This window comes from Paramisgurnus dabryanus, chromosome 21 (assembly GCF_030506205.2).
Source record: "Paramisgurnus dabryanus chromosome 21, PD_genome_1.1, whole genome shotgun sequence".
Taxonomy (NCBI): Eukaryota; Metazoa; Chordata; class Actinopteri; order Cypriniformes; family Cobitidae; genus Paramisgurnus; species Paramisgurnus dabryanus.
The window spans coordinates 21,229,358-21,252,982 of NC_133357.1; the positions used below are offsets into that span (position 1 = coordinate 21,229,358).

The 23,625-nt window shown below is 37.2% G+C and overlaps 1 protein-coding gene across 4 annotated transcripts; it reads left to right on the forward strand.

The window, feature by feature from the left end:
* Positions 1-3,798: 3,798 nt before the first annotated feature.
* On the forward strand, positions 3,799-23,108 carry eif4ba (eukaryotic translation initiation factor 4Ba). Of its 4 annotated transcripts, XM_065286230.1 has the most exons (15): positions 3,799-3,855; positions 9,738-9,881; positions 10,310-10,515; positions 10,795-10,911; positions 11,116-11,170; positions 11,271-11,414; positions 11,718-11,858; positions 12,869-13,033; positions 14,419-14,659; positions 14,978-15,066; positions 15,144-15,384; positions 15,956-15,984; positions 17,506-17,635; positions 19,126-19,198; positions 22,221-23,108. In XM_065286230.1, exons 1-15 carry the CDS (start codon positions 3,843-3,845, stop codon positions 22,296-22,298), a joined length of 1,866 nt encoding a protein of 621 aa, XP_065142302.1. In that variant the 5' UTR covers positions 3,799-3,842; the 3' UTR covers positions 22,299-23,108. The 4 variants fall into 4 exon arrangements, with proteins under 4 accessions (XP_065142302.1, XP_065142303.1, XP_065142304.1 ...); XM_065286231.1 differs by lacking the exon at positions 19,126-19,198; XM_065286232.1 differs by lacking the exons at positions 15,956-15,984; positions 17,506-17,635; positions 19,126-19,198; positions 22,221-23,108 and adding an exon at positions 15,764-15,868.
* The last annotated feature ends 517 nt before the right edge of the window (positions 23,109-23,625 follow it).

Sequence of the window (23,625 nt, forward strand, 5' to 3'; positions counted from 1 at the left end):
TATTAAAATTGACTAAAGATACAGTTGTATACTTTAGCATTTACAATAATAAACTAAAGTAAACGGCCTGGGCACTATAGTTTTTGAATATTATCATAGTAAACATAACAGTTTACCAAAGATGCAGTAGTATTTACTATAATAAACTTCATAGATACTATAGTGTTTTTTTAAATTTACTATAATAAAGTTCTAACTAACTATAACTTTATTAACTATAGTAAACCTCCTTGGCACTACAGTGTTTTTGAACTTTACCATAGTAAATTTTAAAGTTGAGGAAAGATACAGCAGTACTGCCCCCTAGATACTATAGTAAATTTTAACATTTACTTAAAATACAGTAGTATACTTTAGCATTTACTGTAATACCCTATAAAAACATTACCATAGTAAATATTAAAGTTTACTTCTGTATTTACTATAGTTAATAATGCAGAATACTGTAGACTACATTAACAGTGTTTGTAACATTCTACGGTATAATGCAGTTTACTATACTAGATATTAAAGTTTACTACAATAGTTGTCCTATGGCAGCCATAGCTATAACACACCAAACACTGAATGAAAGATTATAAATGGAACTGAAACCATTACACTGCCATCAGCCAATCACATTGCACTATAGAAATTAATTCAGGATCTGTTGTAAAAACAAAGACTGAGCAAATTGGGTCAGCTTTTTCTCAGATCCGGTCTATGAGGTTATGCACTGAAAAAAAGATGAAACCTAAGAGGTGGGCGTTACCTCTGCCTCCCCCACCTCATCACTTTTGAACTGTGGGATATGCTCTGAAGTTTGGCATCATCCCAACCCTCCCACGTGCTCTGACCTTGCCCTTCAGTGACTTATCAGGCATAAAGAAACCGTTGCTATGGTTACTGCTCTCAAGTTTGGGTGACAACAGACCGATGAGGAAAGCGGAAAGGCCTGCAGTCATGCCCGGTTATTCTCTACTGGTTCCTCCTGTGTGGTTTGGTTCATTTTAAACCAAATGAAGCATGGTCATGTGGTAAAACTTGATCATTGTGAAGTGAGAAGTGAATTATTTTCATTGTAAGCCATCTTGGATGACTTTAGAGTTGGTGAAAGAATGGTCTTTTGATGTAGTAAAATAAAATATTAGTACAGCCATTCATTGACTTTGTTAGGTACCCTTAACATCTGGTTTGCACTTTTACTATCAAACTGTATATTAGCTTTCATGCTAGCACAAATGGACTGCAGTGTCGGTTTGCTATGTCTTTCCAATCAATGACAACACTGCCACCACGTGTCTTTTTTCAGACACAATTCATCTTTCATTAAACTTTTTAGACTTTCAGCCATTCAAACACAGCAAAGGCAGACTTTTAGTGTCCTGAAATGTGACATGCTTGAAAAACAAAATGCATTCCTGAACATGCTTATTACCTCAGAGATAAGAGACTTAAAATATTTAGAAATGGTCATTGCAGGAACATATAAACGTACAAGCTTTAAGTGTCATTAAAATAAAATATATAGCCTTAAATTACATAAACAAATATATCCTAAAATCCTAAATTAAATCTTGTGATGATCGTGTTTTACGTTACCTCAACTTATCCTCGGTGGTCTCAGCCAACAGCCAGAATCCAAAAATCTAAAAAAAAAAACGACGGATGTGTTTAAATTAAAATTAATTTAATTAACGCAATCACAACACACTTATTTGAAACTGCTTTTATACAACAGTCCGATAAAAAAGAAGTTAGTAATAAATAACTTACTTTTTAGACGCAAGATTAGCGAACCTTGTTAATTTCTGCCCCGTCAACAAAATATTTCCTAATAAAGCCAACTGCTTGTAGTCGAGCAGCACTACGGTATTAATTGAAAATAAAAAAAAGACTTATTTTCTTGAATGAATCAGCGTTTTCCAAGAATCAGTCGAAGTCGTGCTGGTGTGCTTTAATGTCACTTGTCAAGATCAAATCAAAAAAATGTAAAAGTTTTACAAAATTAAACATCAGGACCCACCTGGGCATAATCTGAACACTCACCAGTATTTTTAATGGCAGTGTGGTGGAATAAACTCTCATTATTTTAGTAGAGTAGTTAATAGAGTAGTATTTATATTTTTTACATTGGTAAGATGTCAAAAATGTCTGCTGTGTCGTTCACTGCAACAGGCACGTGACTGGGCGACACGTGCACCTTGTCGGTCCCAGGTTGAAATAGAAAAGAATGCACAGAAATTCATCAATTTTGGATTGATTTAAGTGTCTTTCTTTTCAACCCTGTAAATATGACCCATAGCTTCACTATCAAAGATATTATCTTCTTTTATGAATATCCTAAGAAGTTTTTTCTTGAAAATACCGTTAACTTTTTTATTTTATATGGTAAATTTTTCATACACAAACAAAAATGGCTTAAATCCCCTTTGTATTTTCCACTTTTTCTTACTGAAATAAGATCCATTGTTACATCTCTTAGACTTATAAAAAACAAAAAATATGCACTTTTTTTGAAATGTTATGATGATTTATTCAAAGGTTTTATTTAAATTATGCACTTTTCTTACTCCGATGTTGAGTTTATAACTGTTATACAGTTTAACCTTATCCAAACCAATTATTGATTTTTTTGTTTTGTTTTTTTTGTTTTCATTTTTCCTTGTATTATTACTCAATTGTCTTCAAGTTAAACTCTATCTGTAACTTGTCTTTTATTTCCCTGAATTTATGTATATTCTTTATGTTTTTCAAAAAATAAATAAAAAAAATGCACAGAAATTCATGCATAGGACATGCATGTCCTAACTCCTTAAATTAAGGATAAATAATGAATGACTTGTATTATAATTAAAGTGGACATTTCACAATACTTTTTTTTAAGATGTAAAATAAATCTTTAGTGTCCCCAGTGATGTTTTACCTCAAAATACCCCACAGATAATTGGGGTATAATTTATCCACTTTGTAGGTGTCAGTCAGTATTTTTGGGTGTGTCCTTTTTAATGCATATGAACTGATGAAAGGCAAACACTGATGGTGGTTTGTTGTAATTAAAAACTCAATTATTTTCTTTATTTCTACACTAAATGGCTGTGCCGTGGTTGGATAGTGCAAATTAAGGGGCGGGATTATCCCCTTCTGACATCACAAGGGGAGCCAAATGTCAATGACCTATTTTTCACATGCTTGCAGAGAATGGTTTACCAAAACAAAGTTACTGGGTTGTTCTTTTTCACTTTTTCTATTGGTTGATAGAAGCACTGTGGACCCAATAATAGCACTTAAACATGGAAAAGTCAGATTTTCATGATATGTCTTCCTGTAGCCTATAGCTCAGTGGTATACCACAAAAGGTCATTGGGTTTGAACCCAGGGAACACACATACTGATAAAATGTTTACCTTGCAATGCACTGTAAGTCGCTTAGGGTAAAAGTGTCTGGTAAATGTAAATCCAGTTTTGTTCAAATATGTAGATGTCTATAAAGGCTGGCTCAAAAAGTATTTGGACACTTTAAAATGCACTTATAATAAAAACAGCAAATAGCCAACCTATTGGCATTTATTTAAAAAAAGAGAATATTGTTTAAGCAAATAAAAAATGTTAAATTACAAATATGCAATTAAAACAAAATATTGCAAGAACAAACATGAACAGAAAAACATTCTTCATCTCAAATATGATGCATTTTAAGACATACAAAATCAAATATCAAATATTTAAATAAAAATAACAATATATGTATAAATAAATGCACATTTTTTACATGGAAAGGATGAAACTAGACGTGAGCGTGATGGCGTCACACAACCGACCACGCCCACATCCGGGGATATGACACGCACTCGTTCTCCAGCATGGCGGCGTCAGGTGAGGATTTTATATTTGTGTCTGGGCCGGCTGGTAAATTGCGTGTGTCATGTGTGTTCTCTGCCAGCAAGATATGTGACAGTAGCAGAAAAAGTGTGTAGTGTATTATCGCACAAGGGAATTGAGTAATTTGGCCGCGTGGCGGGATTTTAATGCTTTATCTTGAGTTGCGTAGAACAGCTGTGTATGTGAACGGCTGAGGGCAAAAAGGAGCAGGTTATTTACTTTCTCTTTACAGTCAGCGTGGAGCAGTGTCATTTCAGCAAACATAGATAGTCGAATTGTTTAGCAGAAATTCAGCGAAGCTCGTGCAGCCCTGCATGTGTCTGAATGTTTGCATTGCATTGTAACGATTTTCAGTTTTTAGTTTTGAATGCAGAATAGATTTGCATGCACTTTAAGCAACCTAAATAAGCACTCGTTTTAAACGTATGTAAACAGTCGAGGAAGCGCAAGCGCGGAGTTGAGGGAGGGGCTGCTGTAACTTCAGATTTTACCGCGTTTGTTTAATAAGATGACCATTAACCTTAACTGACTTTGCTAGTTCATTAGTCACCGGAACAAAATTTTTACCCGACAAGCTTTCACTTTTGGTATTCTGCACTGTCAGCGCTATTAGCGCTGTCTACTGAATTATTGGATCATCTTCACTGTCCCAGAATAAACATTTATATGCATTTGGCAGAGTCGGACGCTTTTCTCCGAAGCGACTTGCACAGTTGATTACAATATGTGACGTTATATTATAGCACTATTTATTTTGTTTGGAGGTTTGGCAATGACATGGTTATTAGTAAGTAATTGAAATGTCGTATTTTCACAAATGTCACTTTAATTATTTCGTTGGTATTTTAACAAATTTGGCTGTCTTTTGCTGCAAAACCCTCTTAAAGGGATAGTTCACACAAAATGTAAAATTCTGTCATCATTTACTCACTCTCATGTTGTTACAAACCTGTATAAATTTCTTTTTTCTAATGAACACAAAGGAAGATATTTTAAAGAATGTTTGTAACCAAACCAATCATGAGCCCCATTCACTTCCATAGTATTCTTTTTTTTTACTATGGAAGTGAATGGGGCTCTCGATTAGTTTGATTACAAACGTTACTTTTTTGTATTTTTGGGTGAACTATCACTTTAAGTGCAGCCATGTTCATTTCGTCCAATTGGAGGACTCAATTAAAAAAATTATGTTTAACAGATTCTACCAACAAACGCTATTTCTGAATGTCTTGAGGCTGGGATTAAGAAGATTTAAAGGGGACAAATAATGAAATCTGACTTTTTCTGTGTTTAAGTGCTATTATTGGGTCCCCAGTGCTTCTATTAACCTAGAAAATGTGAAAAAGATCAACCCAGTAACTTAGTTTTGGTAAATCATTCTCTGCAAGAGTGTGAAAAAATAGGTCATTGAAATTTGGCTCCCCTTATGATGTCAGAAGGGGATAATACAGCCCCTTAATCTGCACTATCCAGCCACAGCGCATCCATTTATCGCAGAGATCAGCTCATTTGCATTTAAAAAGACACACCCAAAACAGACACACCCAAAACAATTTTTGCTCACACCTACAAAGCAGAGCTGCCAACTTCTGAGTTCAGCTTGGAGTGAGATTTTTTTTTTTTTTGGGGGGGGGTGTTGTGGTAATAATTTTTTATATAAGTCCTAACCATTTGCCAATTGATAATAGTGTGGATTTTAGCTATTTCTGTGTTAAATAGTTGGAAAAGACTGCGTTAAAATGGTTCAATACAAATCGAATCATATTTTAGAAATTAAATTGAAATAAAAGCTTTTACTGAGTTTAAATGCCTGAGATTAGAGTCTTTACTATTGTTTTATACACTTATGCTTTCCTTCTGATAAAAGTGCCAAAAAAGTTCTTAAAATCTAATGAATACTGGTCTCTGTAAAATGTATAACTGCAGATGACAGCAGCTTTGATTCAGTTTATCCAGTGAGAAAGAGAAGCGTAAAGTGATGATTTGTGATTGGTGATAGAGGACTGTCACAATCAAATAAACCAAATTAGTAGTTTATATTAAACTAAAGCAAGAGATAATGTGTACGTCAAGACCATATAATTATATTTCGTATATATTATTGTTTATAGATGTCAAATATAAATTGACCTTTTTCTCTTTTATTAAAACCTGTCACCGCAAACATCACGCAGGCTTGTACTGCTTGCAAACATACACACGTGACGCGAGTGATGGTTGATTAAAATTGCTGTTTTCTGAGGGTATCTGCGTGCGTGGAATCCGGGCAATTCTCTGCTTTTCATCCAGACCTTGACGCTTTGTGTGTTCGACTGGTGCGGCGCTGACTGATCGGCTTATGACATCAGAGTCACGCGATAGCAAAGGTAAAGGCGGACCCTTTTGTAACATTTTGACTTGCTCTCGCGGTACTCTGATGTCCTCGCTGCCGAACTTCCTGCGCAGCGCCACATAAAGTGAAATGCTCTTTGACTCTTTGCAGCAAAGTACCAGCACCATGAGAAGTGGTGGCACATAAGACAGTGAAGGTACGCTAAAATATAAAAGTGTCAATACTGTGAGCACTGCTTTAGCTACTTACATCGTGCGTTGCTCTTTCACCATCGCGCAGCCGCGCACTCGCTCTCTGTAGTTTGTAGCTGGCGCTTCGGCATTTGTAGACAATAACTCCACCTTCTTTGATTTGATTCGCCTTCGCATCATTTTGACTTTGACGAGCGCTTTATGCTGTTTGAGGCACGCCAGATAGAGATAGGCGTTTTACAGTATTTACAGTTAGGTATTTTTATAAAATTATCTAATGTCTTTTATTAAACTCAATGGGAATCTAAATGGTGGGCACGAGCCTGCGTGAGAAAATGGATGTGTGGCGTGAGAGCGTGAGAATGGGGTCAATTGCGTGAGTCTCACGGCGAATGCGTGAGAGTTGGCAGCTATGACAAAGTGGTAATTTTAACATGCTATAATAAATTATTTATATGGTATTTTGAGCTAAAACTTTACATACGTTCTCTGGGGACACACAAAATCTATTTAACCTCTTAAAAAAAGTCTTGTAAAACGTCCCCTTTACAGCAAAGGTACTTGATGAACATATACTGTAAGACGTGCGAAAAACATTCGGTTAATTTCATTATCTCTTTTTTTTGACAGAGGTTGCGTTTTGCGTTTAGCGCTTTTGCTATATAAGCTTCTCATTTATTATCTTAGCCATTCCAGAATAAACCATTTCAAGTATTTATCACCTCTGTCTTGGGATAAATCATCTCCGCACTTATCGTCATTGCTGTCCCATGATAAATCATCACAGTATTTGTCTTTGCTGTCCCAGGATAAATGATCCCAATGCTCTCATTGCATTAAGGACTTTGCTAAAGCACTTTCTCTACATTGATTTAAATTTAAGTGTCCACTTAAATCCTTAAACTAAATTGCAGCCCAAATAAGTTTAGTAGGGCTCCACACAGCTGTCCTCAGATGCAAGAGTACAAAAACACGTAAATATTTATTTCATCAATCAAGGTTTAACTGTAACTAAAAATAAATGATCAGAACTTGCTGTACTAAGTATCCAGAAGCCATCTTGCCTGAATTACTGCATTTATGTTGGACGGCTAATGTTAGAGCTTTATTCGTTTTGGTTGTGCAATGGGTTCTCATCGTCCTACAGTAAACAGAGACAGATTTTCACAGCACCGAAATGTCCTGACAGTGCAGTTTATCACAATAGAGCTCAGAAGTATGCAGTGACACAACAGTGCTTCTCCATGTGTTAGCCACAGCAGTTTCCAATAGATTAAAATGAATCTTGTAAATAACCAGTTTTTCCCAACCTAGTAGATTATAAACGAGAGTAATGCCAAATACATATCCCAGTGTCACTGTAATGTAAAGGCAATACAACATTTATGCATTTTTACACTTATGCATTCGGCAGATGCTTACGATGCATTACAAGGTATAATTTCTTTATCAGTACATGTGTTTTACCTCGGGTTCGAACCCACAACCTTGGTTTTCCTAACACAATGCTCTATGAATTGAGCTACAGGGCCCGGTTGCATAAAGCACCTTAAGTTTTTCCCTTAAGTATGACACTTAAGGGGTAAATTCCCCTTAACTACTGTAAGAGAATAAGTGTTTTGCATATAATCCCTTAAATGGTTCGCGTAGGTAAAGGTAATCGTAAAGTGTTTCATGACAGCGACCCCGGTTTGTTCTTATAAAATACTATTGTTGCCATGGAGACGCAACAGAAAAAAACGTAAGGGTTTTTCTGCAACACCCTTAATTTTAAAGGAAACATAAGGGTGAAATTAAGGGAAAATTACACTTAAGGTGCTTTATGCAACCGGGCCCAGGCCTGCATTGTATATCAACACTGGATCTCAAACACACATTAATGAGTGTGTAAACAAAAGATTTTCAGAACTCGTTTTGTCACATCTGCCTTTGGCACTTTTTATTCAAAGCAACTTATTCCTTCATTTAGCTGCCACTTTTATCCAAAGTGACTTACAATTGCTATATATATATGTCAGAGGTCGCACGCCTCCCAGGCCAGTGTCTTATCCACTGCGCCATCACCACCCCATGGTTGCCACATTTGCACCTCTTACAAAAGAATTGTGGCACAGTAATGGTATCAAATGGTAAAACCATGGCACTTTGTTTTTCATCATGGATCTGAAGTTAATGGTACTATGTAATTTTATGGTACTCTAACCGTGCGGTCACACTGCCGCCGGCAGGAGCGTCAAAAAAAGGCTCTGGCTGTCCTGCCAATGACGCTATAGAAAAATTGTAGTGGATGATGCTGGAATATATTCTCTGGAATCATCTCAAGCGGAGGTTTCCGCCTTCCGATTGGCTGCGCTGAACGTTTCAGCCTTCTGATTGGTAGCCGCCGAACCGTCTCATAGCACATTACCATAAAGTTGAGCTGATTTCAACTTTTCTCAACGCGCACACCATCCAAGATGCGCTGCTGCTCGCCAACAGCTTTAGTTGAAAATGAATGACTTCCAGCCACTTTGACGCTCTTGCCGGTGGCGGTGTGAAAAAAAAAGTATAGCAGGGGTTTTCAAACTGTCAGGACCCACTTGTGAGTCTCACAGTGGGATAAGGTGGGTCGTGCAAAATCCGTTGAGATGAATGACTAGTAATGACAATGATTTTGATATGATATGAGGCGGACACTACTTAAGTATTTTTACTTTCTACATAAAAGTATATTTTTAAGTATTCATATTTTATCAGTGTTTTTTTTTTTTTTGGAAAACATACATTCCAAAGCATATTATTATAATTTTTACTCCACTACATTTCATAATTTCAAGTTTAAGTACATTTAACATCTAGTTTTTTTTTTACTTAAGCAAAAAGTACTTGTGTACTTTTTCTCAAGAAAAGTAAAAGTACACAATTTTAATGCAATTAGGTATAAATCAATTTCAATGTGCAATATATAATGAATACACAGTATGATTCTGTGCTTTAGAATGTAGTGAACATTTTTTAGTAATGTACATTTTTTCCCCAAGACAAACACTCTGATAAAGCACAGATGCTTGGAAAATTTACTTAAAATACTCAAGTAGTGTCCGCCTCTGGATATATCATAAAGTAATTTAATATTGCAATTAAACTTGCATTTCATTAAGAAAATGAAAAGAACTGTAAATGAGAGTTTCCTCATATTTCCATTTAAACTTATGTTGGTGGTTCCCGGGATAGATTTTACCCATTTAAGTGGGTCATAAAATTAAGTTTTTATTCCCGAGCCAACTCTAATTTACTTTCAGAAATACCATGGTAGTGCTTGTTTGTAAGGACGCTTGTGTTGAGTTTTTAACTTTTCTGTTTTACTTTCACAGCTAAAAACAAGAGTAAGAAGAAGGGTAAAACCCTTACCCTGACTGACTTTTTAGCTGAGGACACCGGGGGAAATGCTCCTCCGAGTTACGCACCTGCAAAGCCCACTAGTTGGGCGGATGAGACCGATGACCTGGAGGGAGACGGTGAGATTTACACTGAAGTAAACATCATGAAGCACATTTAGGGGAAATTCATTTAGGATATATTTACATAAAAATTATATTGTTAAAAACTAGCTAGATTTCTCTTCAATGCTGTCAAAAACACTGCCACGGTGCGCTCACTTTATACCACGCAAACCGCGCCAAGCACATTTGACCTCCAAAGCCTGGTTCATTTGACTAGTGTGATTCCTCCGTACCGTGCCCGGCGCAGTTTGGTTAATCGCAGCATCTTTATCAAAAACGTACACTTTGAAAAACTGTAATTTTTAATTTCAGAACCCCAATACGCCAGTGCCGTTTTAGTGTTAATAGCTTTTGGTTGAACTGGGCTGTGGGTGTGAATTTGTGAGTGTACTTTGACAACCCTATTAGTATAAGAATTAATGAAGTTTTATTTCCTTTTGCAGTTACAACGGCTTGGCACACAGAGGATGACGTGTATCGCGCACCGCCCATCGATCGGTCAATTCTGCCAACGGCTCCACGTGCTGCTCGCGAGCCCAACGTCGACCGCTCCCGTCTGCCCCGCAGCCCACCCTACACCGCTTTTCTGGGTAACCTCCCCTATGACGTCTCTGAGGACTCCATCAAAACCTTCTTTCGTGGACTCAGTGTGAGATCTCTCTCTGTTGTGTCAGACAATATGTGTATGAATTCCCTCATTTAATCATTTTAGCTTTGTGTTTTGTCAACAAGAATTCTGCTAAATAAACATCTGATTTAGTTTCTGGCATTTTTTCCAGCTGTTAGAAAATTGTGAGTTTTCCAGATTTTTTTTTTTTATGGATTTTTATTTCTTAAAATTTGTTTTAAAACCTTGACACGATCAGGCTGTGGGTTACCCAGTCAACCCAGAGATGTATTACAAAGTTGACCTGTTTTCTTCATACAGATCAGTGCGGTTCGCCTCCCAAGGGAGCCCAGTAACCCTGAACGGCTGAAAGGCTTCGGCTATGCAGAGTTTGACGATGTGGACTCTCTTTTGCGTGCGCTAAGCCTCAATGAAGAGGTGATAACCAGTTGTTTACTAGCATGTTAACTGTACAAACTATAGTATATAAAGTTCTGTATATTATACACCTCAGTGTTGACGTTTGTTTAAGTCTTCTTTGTCCACATGGTGGTGCAATTTATCATGAAAACAGCAATACACAGACTCAAAGCTGTGTAATGTGCAACATTCCCATATTTACCCTTCCTCTTTTTTTTTAAGAATCTTGGAAATCGTAGGATCCGTGTAGACATTGCTGATCAGTCCGGTGAAAAAGGTGTGTATATATTTTCTATCAAGTATGCATGTTGTGAACCTGAATTATTTATGAGAGGAATTTTATTTTTCTTATTTTGGTCTTCTTGTTTTCTGCTCAGAGAGAGACGAGCGTTCTGTTTCAGGGAGAGACCGTAACCGCAGCGATCGTGATATGGGCCCAGATAAGACTGATTCGGACTGGCGAGTGAGGCCTAAAAGTGAAGCAGATGATGGACCGCGCAGAGACGATGCTTTTGGAGAGCGTGAGAAATTATATTCTTGCATTTATTGGCTTAAATAATTGGAGTTCTATAAAAATGTATATTTAAGATTAGTGTTTCCCAATTCTTGTCCTCGCGTACCCCCTACAAATATGTTTTCAACTCATCATCACCTTGTTAGGAAGAGATGTTAACCATTCTGGAAGGAGGCGGATGAGTTAAGCGTTTCAAATAAAAAATTCTGGTGGTGACCAGGATTAGGAAAAACACTGTTTTAGGTTTTACAAAGCATTTAGAGAAATTATTTAGAGAAGTTATGAATGTATGTACCTTTGTGCTTTTTAGGATCCAGAGATCGGGATCGGTACGATTCAGACCGGTACCGTGAAGGTCAGCGGTGGGATGCCCCCGGCGATCGCCATGACAGTGGGAGAGAGAGATACCGGGAACGTTATGACGACACAGACCGTAGAGAATATGACAGAGGTATTTAATGCCCTTACACCTTAGATCAGGGGTTCTCAAAGTCCGGACTCCGATCCGGACCCGACGGGAACTTGATCCGGACCCGCGTTCACTTCATATTACAAGTGCATTAATTTCTATGTGATTGATTAAATGTGTGCATTTGCTACTTTACAAATGCATATTAAACTTGTAAACCATTCGTTTAGTTTTTTTTTCTTTTTAGATTTAAGAGTATTTCTGGTCCGAAAATAAAACGAATTATTCAAAAATGTCCTAACGCTGTAGCCATCACACCCAGATATTATGCACAGCTACGTCATGTACTACGGCTTTTGATCAGTAAGTCCTTATCAATCTGAAATCACTGTTGGTTTGAGTCGTTTAAAACATGCATTTGAAAAAGCAACACTCGTCAAACATAATCTTTATACATATTCTTTATTATCATGAAAATACCTGAAAAGGTTTGAAGAACAGCAATATAAATATATCCTTAAGACATTTCCTGGAGATGCGTGTGTCTAGTTCTTCGTCTGCAGCGCATATTAAGTTCCTGCCCGAGAGCGCCCCCTGGCTTTTGGATGTAGCGGCGGTTCACCGTAATTCATTGAGAAGCAAAGCAAGCATCATCAGCCAATTTATAGGTGCACCCCTAATTTTGGTCAGTGTCTCTGCCTACCAACCACACTTTTTTTGCCATGGTTTATGCATCTGATGGAAAACAAACTGTGCCATTTCTCTAATTAGGTTGCTCTGTATTTTGCATCTGGTTACTTTTGGCATATTTTTTGTGTTTGTTTAAAAAAAAATTAACTTTAAATGCAAAAAACACTTATTTTTTCCCCAAACTATTTGTGTTGATTTGTTATATAAACAAATGATTTACATAAAGTTTTTCCGGACCTATGAAAATGATGAGAATTCAGATTTGGACCTTTGAATGTAAACTTTGAGAACCCCTGCCTTAGATTAATGCACTAACAACATCCTCTTCATGGATAAACTGTATTTTTTTTGTATTATTTCAGGCTACGATTCTCGAAGTGGAGGTCGCAGACCATTTGGAAGCGGTTTCCGGCGAGATTACGATGACCGGCGGGATGACTATCGTGGCAGTGGGGATCGCTATGGAGACCGGTATGCCGACCGTGAGGACAGATACGAGAGGCGGGATGAAAGGCGTGAGGACAGAGGTGAGCTGATGCATTTGGCTCTGGGTTGCTCCAATAATATTTTTTAAAGCTGTTTCTGCTCATCTCATGTTAATCTTGAGTACCCATAGGTTAGTATTACATCCTTTATATCTCCAAAGAGACTTTAGTTTTATCAGATTTAGAAAAGACAGATCAGCTTTAGTTAGAGCTGGCAAAAAAAAATCATCTGCGATTCTCTGATTCTCATGCGTGTCTCATCAGTAAAGCCGGTTCGGTGATTAGTAGTAAACCGCTATCACCTGCTTTCAGATGGAAATTTACTACACAGAGCCGTATTTCACCAAAAGGTAGGCAAAATCGCGTTCATAATCGTGGAAGATCTTCGATTATGAACGCGATTTTGCCTAGCTTCTTGGTGAAATACAGGCTTTACTGATGAGAATCGCAGCTCCAGCTCTAGTGATTGTTTCCCGAAAAGTACGAGTTCCCGGAGACATCCAGCAGGAGGAGCGTGTCACCAGCAAGCAACACACACAAAACATTATCCCACTATTTCTGGATAACTTATGATGGTTTACATTATATGCACTTAAGTGCCAATTGCCAACAAAACACAGACATTTGAATCCCTTTTTTCTCACACCCTAGTCAGGGCTCCAGACTAACTTTTTTCACTAGGAGCACAGTGGCCCCCAACTGAAAATTTTAGGGGCACAACCAGAAAATTTAGGGGCACACACCGTAAATCAACATGCTAACCAAATATTCACATTTCTACTAATTTCCACTGTATTACTAATAAATACTTTAATGATAGATGCAGAAAGTACAATGTGTTTTTTCAAATTCAGTGACACATTTTATTGTGCACTTTTGGAAAAAAAGGTCAAATTTACTGGTTGCACATGTGCGAATGGATGTAAAATTCAGTGGCACACTCTCAAATTTTAGGGGCAAAATGCCACCATTTGGGGGAGGTCTGGAGCCCTGACGTACTAATGACCCGGTTGGGACCGCCCAATTTAAAGAAATCCAATGTCAAACAAACACACACACAGGCAAAAATAATTTCCTTAAGGCTGGCTTATTTGGAAAGCTGAACAATGCTTTCTTCTCCTTACATCCAAAAACACACTTCTTCATTCGTGCCATTGTTGATTCTTGATATACTGTAAAACAAAGCCTTCGTGTGCAGGGATGCCTGTGACTTCGACTCGAACAATATCAAATCATCGTTCTCACTCTGATTGACGTGTGGGCGTGCTTTTCCTGGGGAAGTGCCCTTTAAAGGCAATATGTACCGTCACATGCTTTTCATTTTTTAGTATGAGGATTACAATCTTTTATTTGGTTAAGTCAGAATGCATGAAATAGTAAAGGCATATCAAGTCATTTGAACAGGCAAGTATTGCATTCATTTTTAGGTCCTCAGCAGAGGCCCAAGCTAAACCTGAAGCCCCGCAGCGTTCCCAAAGAGGAAGACCAGAGCAACGTTCAGTCAGCATCATCAGGACGAGCCGCCTCCATCTTTGGGGGAGCCAAACCGGTAGACACGGCTGCTAAAGAGAGGGAGGTAGAGGAGAGGCTAAAGAAAGAGCAGGAGAGACTACAGAGACAACTAGAGGAGGAAAAGAGCAGAGCACCTGAACGCAAACCCAGAGAGAGGTACAGGAGACACAATGAGACATCACACTGGGCAGACACTGGTAGATGAGAACTAACATATAAATGAATCTCAATAAAATGAATATTAGATTTTGTGTAGACTTTACATTGGTATATTTGGTATTGATGTATATCTTCTGGGCTTTTTTCCTCACAAACATTTTCTGGGCTTTTTTCTCATGGTGTGGTACATTCAACTTCACAATTAAACTTAAAGTTATGAAATATCACAGAAAGAGCCAGATCACTTTTAAACAGACTGTCACATGCCTACGCTTTAATTCTCGCTCTTATTTCTTATGAACGCTGTTCACTCAGGCATCCCAGTTGGCGAAGTGAAGACCAAGCAACCGAGCGATCGCGAACAGGAAGTGAGTCATCACAACCAGGAAGCACATCAAGCAGGGGTAAGAGATTCGTTGTCCTGTCCTGTCTTCAACCATCAACTTTTTTGGTAATAATCTATAAAATTATTCTCTGGCAGGACCTCGGCGTCGAGAAAGTGAACGCTCTGTGGAAAACGAGGTTTTCAGTAGCCGTGATGAGGAGTCTTCCCATGGGAGCCAAACCTCCTCCACCAAGCAGGAAAGCCTCCCGTTGAAAGTCGTTCTAGCTCCGCCTCCGAAGGAAAACGCGTGGGTGAAGAGGAGCACGAGGAGCAGTGGATCCAGTGAGAGTGACACTAAACCTGTCGTTTCACCCAGCAGCAGTGCTCCACCCAAAAGGTACCTATACTGTACTCATAATGTGGAGCATTCAAGTGTATCTGTCTACAAAAGCAACAATGTGAACAGAGACCCTATCAAAGCTTAAGTAGATAAAAAAATCCTTACCAAGGCAGTGTGAACGCTTGGAGAACTGGATTGTTTTTTCCTTTGTTTAATTTTTTTCATGATTATACAGGGTTGCATGAGGCGCTTGCCAACCTGTGCACATGAGCAGTAGCTGAAACAACCTCGAAAAAGGTGTTTTTAGCACAGTTTAGGCTTAAGAAACAAAAGTTATGGTAGAGTTAATGTCAGGTTTAATTGTTGGTCAGAAATATGTTGTTTAATTGTGACTTTAGCATGTAATTTTAGAGATATCTGTCTTTTCCCATTCAAGTAGATAGGACTTCAGTCTTGCAGGACTGAAATAACTGCTTGGAGGCGTTACAAACATGGCCGCCGTGTGGGACGACCTCTCTAAAGGGACTTTAATTGAGTTCAGTTATTTTTAAGAAATCGCAAATGTTAACAGACTTGAATACAGTCTTCAGTCATATTCTTGACTTTTTGATATGTTTTTTTTTTTCAGCTCAGCTGATGCTCATCATAAAAATAAAGGTAAGATTAATAGATGAGTTAGAAGTCAGTATACATGAAGAGTTTAGTTCCAAAATGCAATAAATCCATTTTAACTAATTTGGGTAAAAATATGTTTTCTATACCAAGATAAAAACCACTATTTTCTGTTAAAAACTTTTACATAGCATCTTTAGGTTATAATAACATTAAAAATTCAAAACCATCATTTGATTTTCAAAGATTTATTATAAAAAAGTTTTTTTTTCAAAATGCTATAAATCTGTTGAATCAATATATAAATGTGCATTCATCTGTGCCATGTTATATTCATTTAGTTGACTAGTGGTATACACTGATTAAACATTAATGGCATTAATCAAAACACTTTGTCATATTAAGAACACTGTCATTGCTGTTGTTATACTTGAGACGTCGTCACTGAACGTTTTTGACAGCGATCAGCTGTAAAATGTTTTGGTCCTGCTTGATTTTCGTTGACTTTGAGTAAAATAATGGAAGTTTTTCATAAGATCGACTGTGGTCAATGTTTAGCATGAAAGAAGCTTGATGCTGTCGTCTGAGAACAAGCAACCGCCGGCATTTTTCTGTCTCCCTGTGCCTCTCATGTAAATTATTTGATGTTTATGGCTTATGTTTCTTTTCCGCCACAAAAAACCAACACAGGATTATTAAAGGGATAGTTCACTTTAAAATGAAAATTCTGTCATAATTTATTCATCCTCATGTTGTTCTAAACCTGTATGAATTTCTTTTTTCTGATGAACACAAAAGAAGATATTTTGATAAATGATTGTAAACACGCAGCAGTAAGTGACCATAGACTTCCATAGTAGGAATAAAAAAATATGATGGAATTTAATGGGTACCGTCAACTGTGTGCTTACCATCATTTATCAAAAGTATTTTCTTAGTCATTTATCACAATACTTCCAAAATATTTTTTTCCTAGTATGGAAGTCCATGGTCACTATCTGCTGTGTGTTTACCATCATTTCTCAAAATATCTTCTTTTGTGTTCATCAGAATAAAGAAATTCATACAGGTTTAGAACAACATGAGGATGAGTAAAGGATGACAGAATTTTCATTTTAAAGTGAACTAACCCTTTAATGCCATTAAAAATATTAATATATTTTTTGTTTGTTTGTCGATCACGAAGTACAAAGTGGATGAGGAAAACTAGGATTCTGTGTGTATTCAAAGCGCCGGCCTTATTGTTTCAATGCGTTGAATGGTGCGCTGTGATTTGTTGGGCGGATTTATTGCATTCTGCAGAGAAGGAGGACTGCCGTTTGGAAAAAGGGGAGAAAAGATGACAGAATAACACGGCAGATATCAGATTTTGGGTAAAATTAAGAATTTACTTTTTAATACTGACCTAATACAATACTGATTTTGGCGGTGTTTTTTTATTTAGCGTTTTGGGACCAAACTCTTCATATATTTCTTAGCATGCTAAGAGAGGCGATAACTGGTGTTCTCATTCAAAGGGTTATACCTAATTGCCACACTGTTTTGAAAACTGGGCTTTTCTTACAGATGAAAACAAAGCAGATGTAGTTCTTCGGGATCGGGGTCCCTCTCGGGGACGTGGTGGGACTGCGGGCTCTGGAGCAGGCAGGGGTTGTGGTGACGCGGCCAGCCGAGACCGAAGGAAGGAGACTGACAGGTTAGCTTGACATTTTTGTACTTTGTTTTAATTTTTTATATTTAAGGGGTAACAGATGAACAAAATAATTGATCTGTGCTAGTTGACAAAAAAGTCACAGAAGGGCATTTACATAGACGTTCTAAAGCCATAGCTACACAAATTACATCTGACTTTGATTTTAATATTTAAAAACAAGGGCGGAAAATGACCATGAAAAATCATATTGTGCGAAAAAGAAATGATCTGACGCTTATTTGGATGTCATTTGGATGGCAAGATGCTAGGTAAAATAGCTTGGAAAAGAGTCGTATAAATAAATGTAATAGCTCTCGGACAGCAGACAAGATTTAATTTTCTTGAGAGAACAATAAACATCAATGTTTCTGTAATATTGATATTTTGAACTATAGCCATGTTTCCATCTAAAGCTTTTTTGTGAAAAAATATTAAGCTCATTAAAAAGTTGACCAATATATCTAATGGACATGCTTATTATCGATAAAATTGTGCAAATTTCGACAAAGTGATTTTCTGTTTTAGTTTAGCACGTAAACTCAATGCAGATACCTCAAATGTATCAAACATTAGTTTGGAAACACTATTTGTCTAAAATAGCTGTTTCGCAAATAAATATGGTGTCACATGATAGATTTTTATCAAAACCTCAATAAATAAAATAAAACGCCAATAAAGCTTAAAAACTGTGTAATGAAGGACGCATTGTAATACAGTTAGAGGCATTAACTGATTAATGTTATGATGTTTATTTTGTGCAAGGTAAATGTTCCTTTTCTACTTGCGTTTCCCAAAAATGTGCGAGTTTGTCACTGAAATGTCAATTACTTATACATAAAATGATAAAGACTTGTGTTATTCTCCTCATTATCGGATTCATTAGGTAAAAGCATATTTATTTTAAATTACCAGAGACTCAAAGCCACAAATATAGACCAACCTAGTCCTAGCTGAGCTTTATTTATCATCTCGGGTAGGACATTGGGTTTTCGGATTCTAGTGAACCCTGTAAAGACCTTTATTTTGAACCTCCTAAACTCTGTGGACCCGTCAGCCGGTCTAATATAAATATGAATATGAATAAAAAAAATGCATGTATAAGTTGTGGAGCACAAAGTTTTCTGTAAAATAAGACAATTTGTATCAATTACTTCAAAGTATGTGATTAGATTTTTGACATTGTAATCAGATATTTTGTACATTTTTGATACATTTAATGACAGTTGGCAAATACTGTCTGAATACTTCCTGTTATTTATAAAAAAAAATTTTGGAACAAAAAAGGTAGATAATTATGTAGATATACATAAATATGTATGGAAACAGTCCATATGTGGTCAGATTTCTTTAGCGATACACCAAAACTCGTTTTCATCATTCGTGTCGGCATTCCGCACACCATCTTATCGATAACAAAGCGTTGCATAACCTGGATGGAAACATGGCTTATAAGGGTTCATGTGAGACTCCCTCACTCTGCTGTATGTTTGTAGAAAGGACTTGAAAAGAGAAAGAGATCTCAGACCAGCACCAGAGCCAAAGAAATTTGAGGAGCCTCCAAACCCTGTGAGTGACAGATCTGACACCCACAATCCCCACTGCTTTCTTTGTTCAAACATTCTTTAATCAAAGCTTCCTGTAATGGACACCTAAATACAGAAGTGGATGTTGTGATGTTGTGGTCACAGACTGTAATTGTGGGCCTCTCTTGACACAAATGCAGCTTGATGTAAATATTTACTTAAGTCTAGACGCATAATTCTGATGTAGCATTGAATTATAATTCCAGTATTGGACGGAGGGCTTGTAAATTGGGAATACTCAAACTAACCGTGGTTACAAAACAAACCACCCCAAAACATGTTTGTACGTAAAAAAATTGACACCCCTCACCAACCAGTTTGTATATCAGCATGAAGCAGCTTGTGTGATGATTTTTAACAAAGTCTGTGACGCCTCCATCAAGATCAGATATAATCTCAATATTTTTTATTTTTTTAATAGTTTTTGTCTTAATGTTTTAATGCAAAGATGGAGACTTATTTTTAATCTCTGAAAGCATGCTGTGTCTATCATTTTATCAGTGATCATGATTTTGCTTTTTAGTTCATCAGGTCTGTTTTTGCATTTTGGTGTATCTGGATTTTCTTGACAGTCCTTTTTAAACAAACATAGAGCTACATAATCTGTTTGGACAAGAGTTCAATAAAAAGCTAAAATGAATCAGTTTTATAGGCAGCTGAACCAGGTGTTCATTTTATAAGACATTATTTCAGACTTAATAGCTGACAAAAGTGTCCTCCAAATCACACTATTCTGTCTTTGGAAGTCTAAACTTAGTATCAAAAGATATATAAGTTAAAGATCCTTGGAATATACTTCCAGAAAATGTTCTTCTTTCAATATATAAACATACAATGTATCAAATGAAAGAACAGACACTCTGCTTTATAACAAAATCCCTTGTTTCATTCAATCTTTATTTGTTCCTGTTTTTGTTCCCCCCTCTTAAGCCTCAAATATCGGTAGGTTTATTCCAAAATACCAAAATCTGAACAAAAAGCTGAGATGGTTGCATTTTTCTGAAGGACTTTTGTTAGAGATCAGATTGAGAACGATGATCAAAACATACACAGAGCTTTTACTGTTTTTGAATCCATGGATGCTTTAGTGTTTGGGTTATAAGTTGGGTAAGAGCTCCAACAATATGGATTGCCTTTAAAACTTGTCATTGCAGGGAAGCATTTTCGAATTATTGACGAGATTACTCGTCAATGGCGGGGAAAGATTGTGTATATGACTTTTTTTTTAGTCAAACACAGTCAGAGTTATATTAAATAATATCTTTTTAGTTTTATAATGGGATTGGATAGTGCCCCATTTTTAATGCTGCAAATAGTGCTTCCATTGATCAAAAACAAATCCATACAGTTATTAAAAAAATGAATCGCTTCACCTCAGAAGACATTTAAAGGGAAAGTTCACCCAATAATGTAATTACCCCATGATTTACTCACCCTTAAGCCATTCTTGATGTATCGATTATCTTTTTTCAGACACAATCTGAGTTATATTAGAAAATGTCTGTTCCAAGCTTTTTGATGGTAGTAAATGGTGCTTCTGATTTAAAGCCCAAAAAAAGGCTGTCCGTCCTTCACAGAATTTATCCACACGGCGCCAGGAGGATAATAAAGGTCTTCTTAAGGCAATCGATGCGGTTTTGTAAGAAAAATCTTAAAACTTTACAAATTAAAAAATTAGCTTCCGGTAATGACCAACGCACGTCCACTAGAGAGTGCATTTCCAGCAAATGGCATAGGACGTAGCACAAGAGTGGCGTAGTGACAATCGTGGAAGCTTGGGGTTATTTGCATTTTTGGGTGAACTTAAAGTCCAAAGCCACTTCTGAGAATTGTTTGTTCAAATTATAAATGTTAGAAATGTATTCCTAAAACACGTTACAAAGACTGAACTATGTAAAACTGAATTACACCATTAAACAAGTTTTTTTTACAATTTTGTAATGATTATTTGGGCAGGACTAAAACAGTTGTGGACACCCCCATTGTTTGAGAGCACTGTTTTTCCAAGATTTTAAAGCGTAACTAAACCCCTGTTCAGAGCATGACTCCGCCCACTGGCAATATTTGAAAAATGCAAGAAAAGTGGGAAGATCCTAACGGAGATAGAGGGGAGGAACTAAGCTCGTACCAAGTGTGTGGTGAGATCGCAACAAGGGCGTGGTGAGCTTGAACCTGCTTATGTCACGAGTCATTTTTTGGACCCAACATCCAATAGGAAAATTCAACTGCAGTAGCCACCGTTCAACCTGAAGAGGGAAGCACTCAGACGTTTTTACACCATATATTATAGTATTGGAACACTTTATATCCAAATGTCAAAAAACTTACTAAAATCAATCAACAGCACTAATAAAGCATCATTCTTACAGATCATTAACTAAAAAAAGTTGGTTAAGGGTTTAGTTACTCTTTAATAACTTATTTTATTTACTTGACATTTTTTTTTTTTATTTAAATTTGGCTGGGTGGTAATATCACATTTTCTGTGATGTGATAAACTGAGAACACACTTAAAGGCGGGGTGCATGATTTTTGAGAAACACTTTGGAAAAGGGATTTGGGCCGAGTACCAAAACACACTTGTAGCCAATCTGCAGTAAGGGTCGTGTCTACTAACCGACATCATTGCCTGGGTTGCGTATGTCTGGGGTGGGTCTATCAAAAGAAGGTCCAGATTCTATTGGGGTAGGGGCGTGTATGTTTAGGTGATTTCAAATATCAACATTGGCTTTTAGAGATCATGCACCCCTCCTTTAATATCAGACTTTAATAACTGTATGGATTTGTTTCTGATGAATGGGTGTGCTTTCTAGAGCTTTAAAAATGGTGCACTATCCAATGCCATTATAAAGCTGAAAAGGCCCATGTATTTGATTAAAAGGGGAAGTTAACCTCAAGCCATGCTAGGTGTACAGATAGGTGTGAGTAGGGGTGAACTATTTCTTAAAACTCTTGGTGAGCACACATAAACCTTAAATACAACCATTCTATTCTTGTTTTTACAGAACTTCAGCTCAGCCAGTAAATACGCAGCATTGCTGATGGCGGGTGAACAGGGAGACGAGGAGGAGGGCGGAGATTAAAGGACTGCAAGGACGACCCTCCAAACTGAATTACACACAATTAAACCTACAGCTTTTGTTTCATGCAGCACTGAAGGACTCCGTTTGCCTTCTCCCAGCAAAAAATACATTTAAGACCCTCCTTCTTCATCAGAACCGATTGGGAATATACAAGACTTGTTTTAAAGTTGTTTTAAAGTGTGAAAGGTTGGATGAATGATTATAACTAATAAATGTGTGGGGCTAAACAAAATACACGCGGACAGGATCGAATCACAGCTGTTGCTCTTGCGTACATCACAAGCCGAGTGCATCGCTAGCTTGGTTGCACATTGAGTGGCTGGAAAGTGCAGACTCAAGGGGAAACGTGCCACAAAACGAATGTCTTTCCCCGACCTTTAGGTCTTCCTTTGCTTTCTTAAAAGAACGTTTACAGCGACTGTTTTACTGTCAAGGAAAGAGGTCGGTGACCTGCGTTGTTCATCCACTGTTAATAAATCTTACAAGCTCGGTTTTACGTCTTAAACTCATGCTGGTCAACAAGTCAGATGATTTGTATACCGAGATAATGGGCAGCAAATGAATCAGATCCTGATAAATTCAGTTTGACGTTGCTCATTTTCTCACTTTCACATTGAGGACTTTTTTTAAGCCACTGCTTTGGACTGATGTGCAATAGGAATTAAGTATTCCTCTGAATCTCAACGACAGAGACAGCTGCCGCCTCAGGTCGAGCGTGTATCTAAAGGTAGTGACATGATTTGCTTCTTGATTTAAACTGTGTACCATCTGAAAAATAATAAAAGACGACACAGAGTCTGTTATGCTTTAGGAAGTTGTGAATTGTTTGAGATTTAAAGGCAGAGTCACACTAAACCGTGTCTCCCATTATCCATTCATCATACCCTTGCCAACATGTAGCACACTGTATGTGGGAACACAAACATATGAATATAAGATTTAAGTTACGCTGTGTGTTGAAGTTTGGTAAACTAACAAGATCATTTTTATATACTTAAAGGTGCAATGTGTGACTTTTAGCGGCATCTAGAGGTGAGACTGTGAATTGTAACCGCAGTACAGCTATGGTAGCCGTCACAGGACAAACACGTCATCGTCTGAGACAACTTGGTGACAAAACGCGCTCTGTGGAGCAGTTTGTCCATTAAGGGCTACTGTAGAAACATGATGACGACTTCTATGTAAGGAGACCCACGGTGTATATAGATAAAAATGTCTCATTCAAAGGTAATTAAAACAATACAGTTCATTTTGCACCCCTGATAATATAGTTCTGTATATTATATTGCATTTTGGTCAAGAGATCCTTATAAAAAACCCACATTGC

Bases quoted from the DNA above. Each gene is read 5' to 3' on its own strand.
- eif4ba (XM_065286230.1), top strand. The intron at 14,660-14,977 runs GTACAGGAGACA...CTGTTCACTCAG, and splicing joins GAACGCAAACCCAGAGAGAG to GCATCCCAGTTGGCGAAGTG. The intron at 15,067-15,143 runs GTAAGAGATTCG...ATTCTCTGGCAG, and splicing joins AGGAAGCACATCAAGCAGGG to GACCTCGGCGTCGAGAAAGT.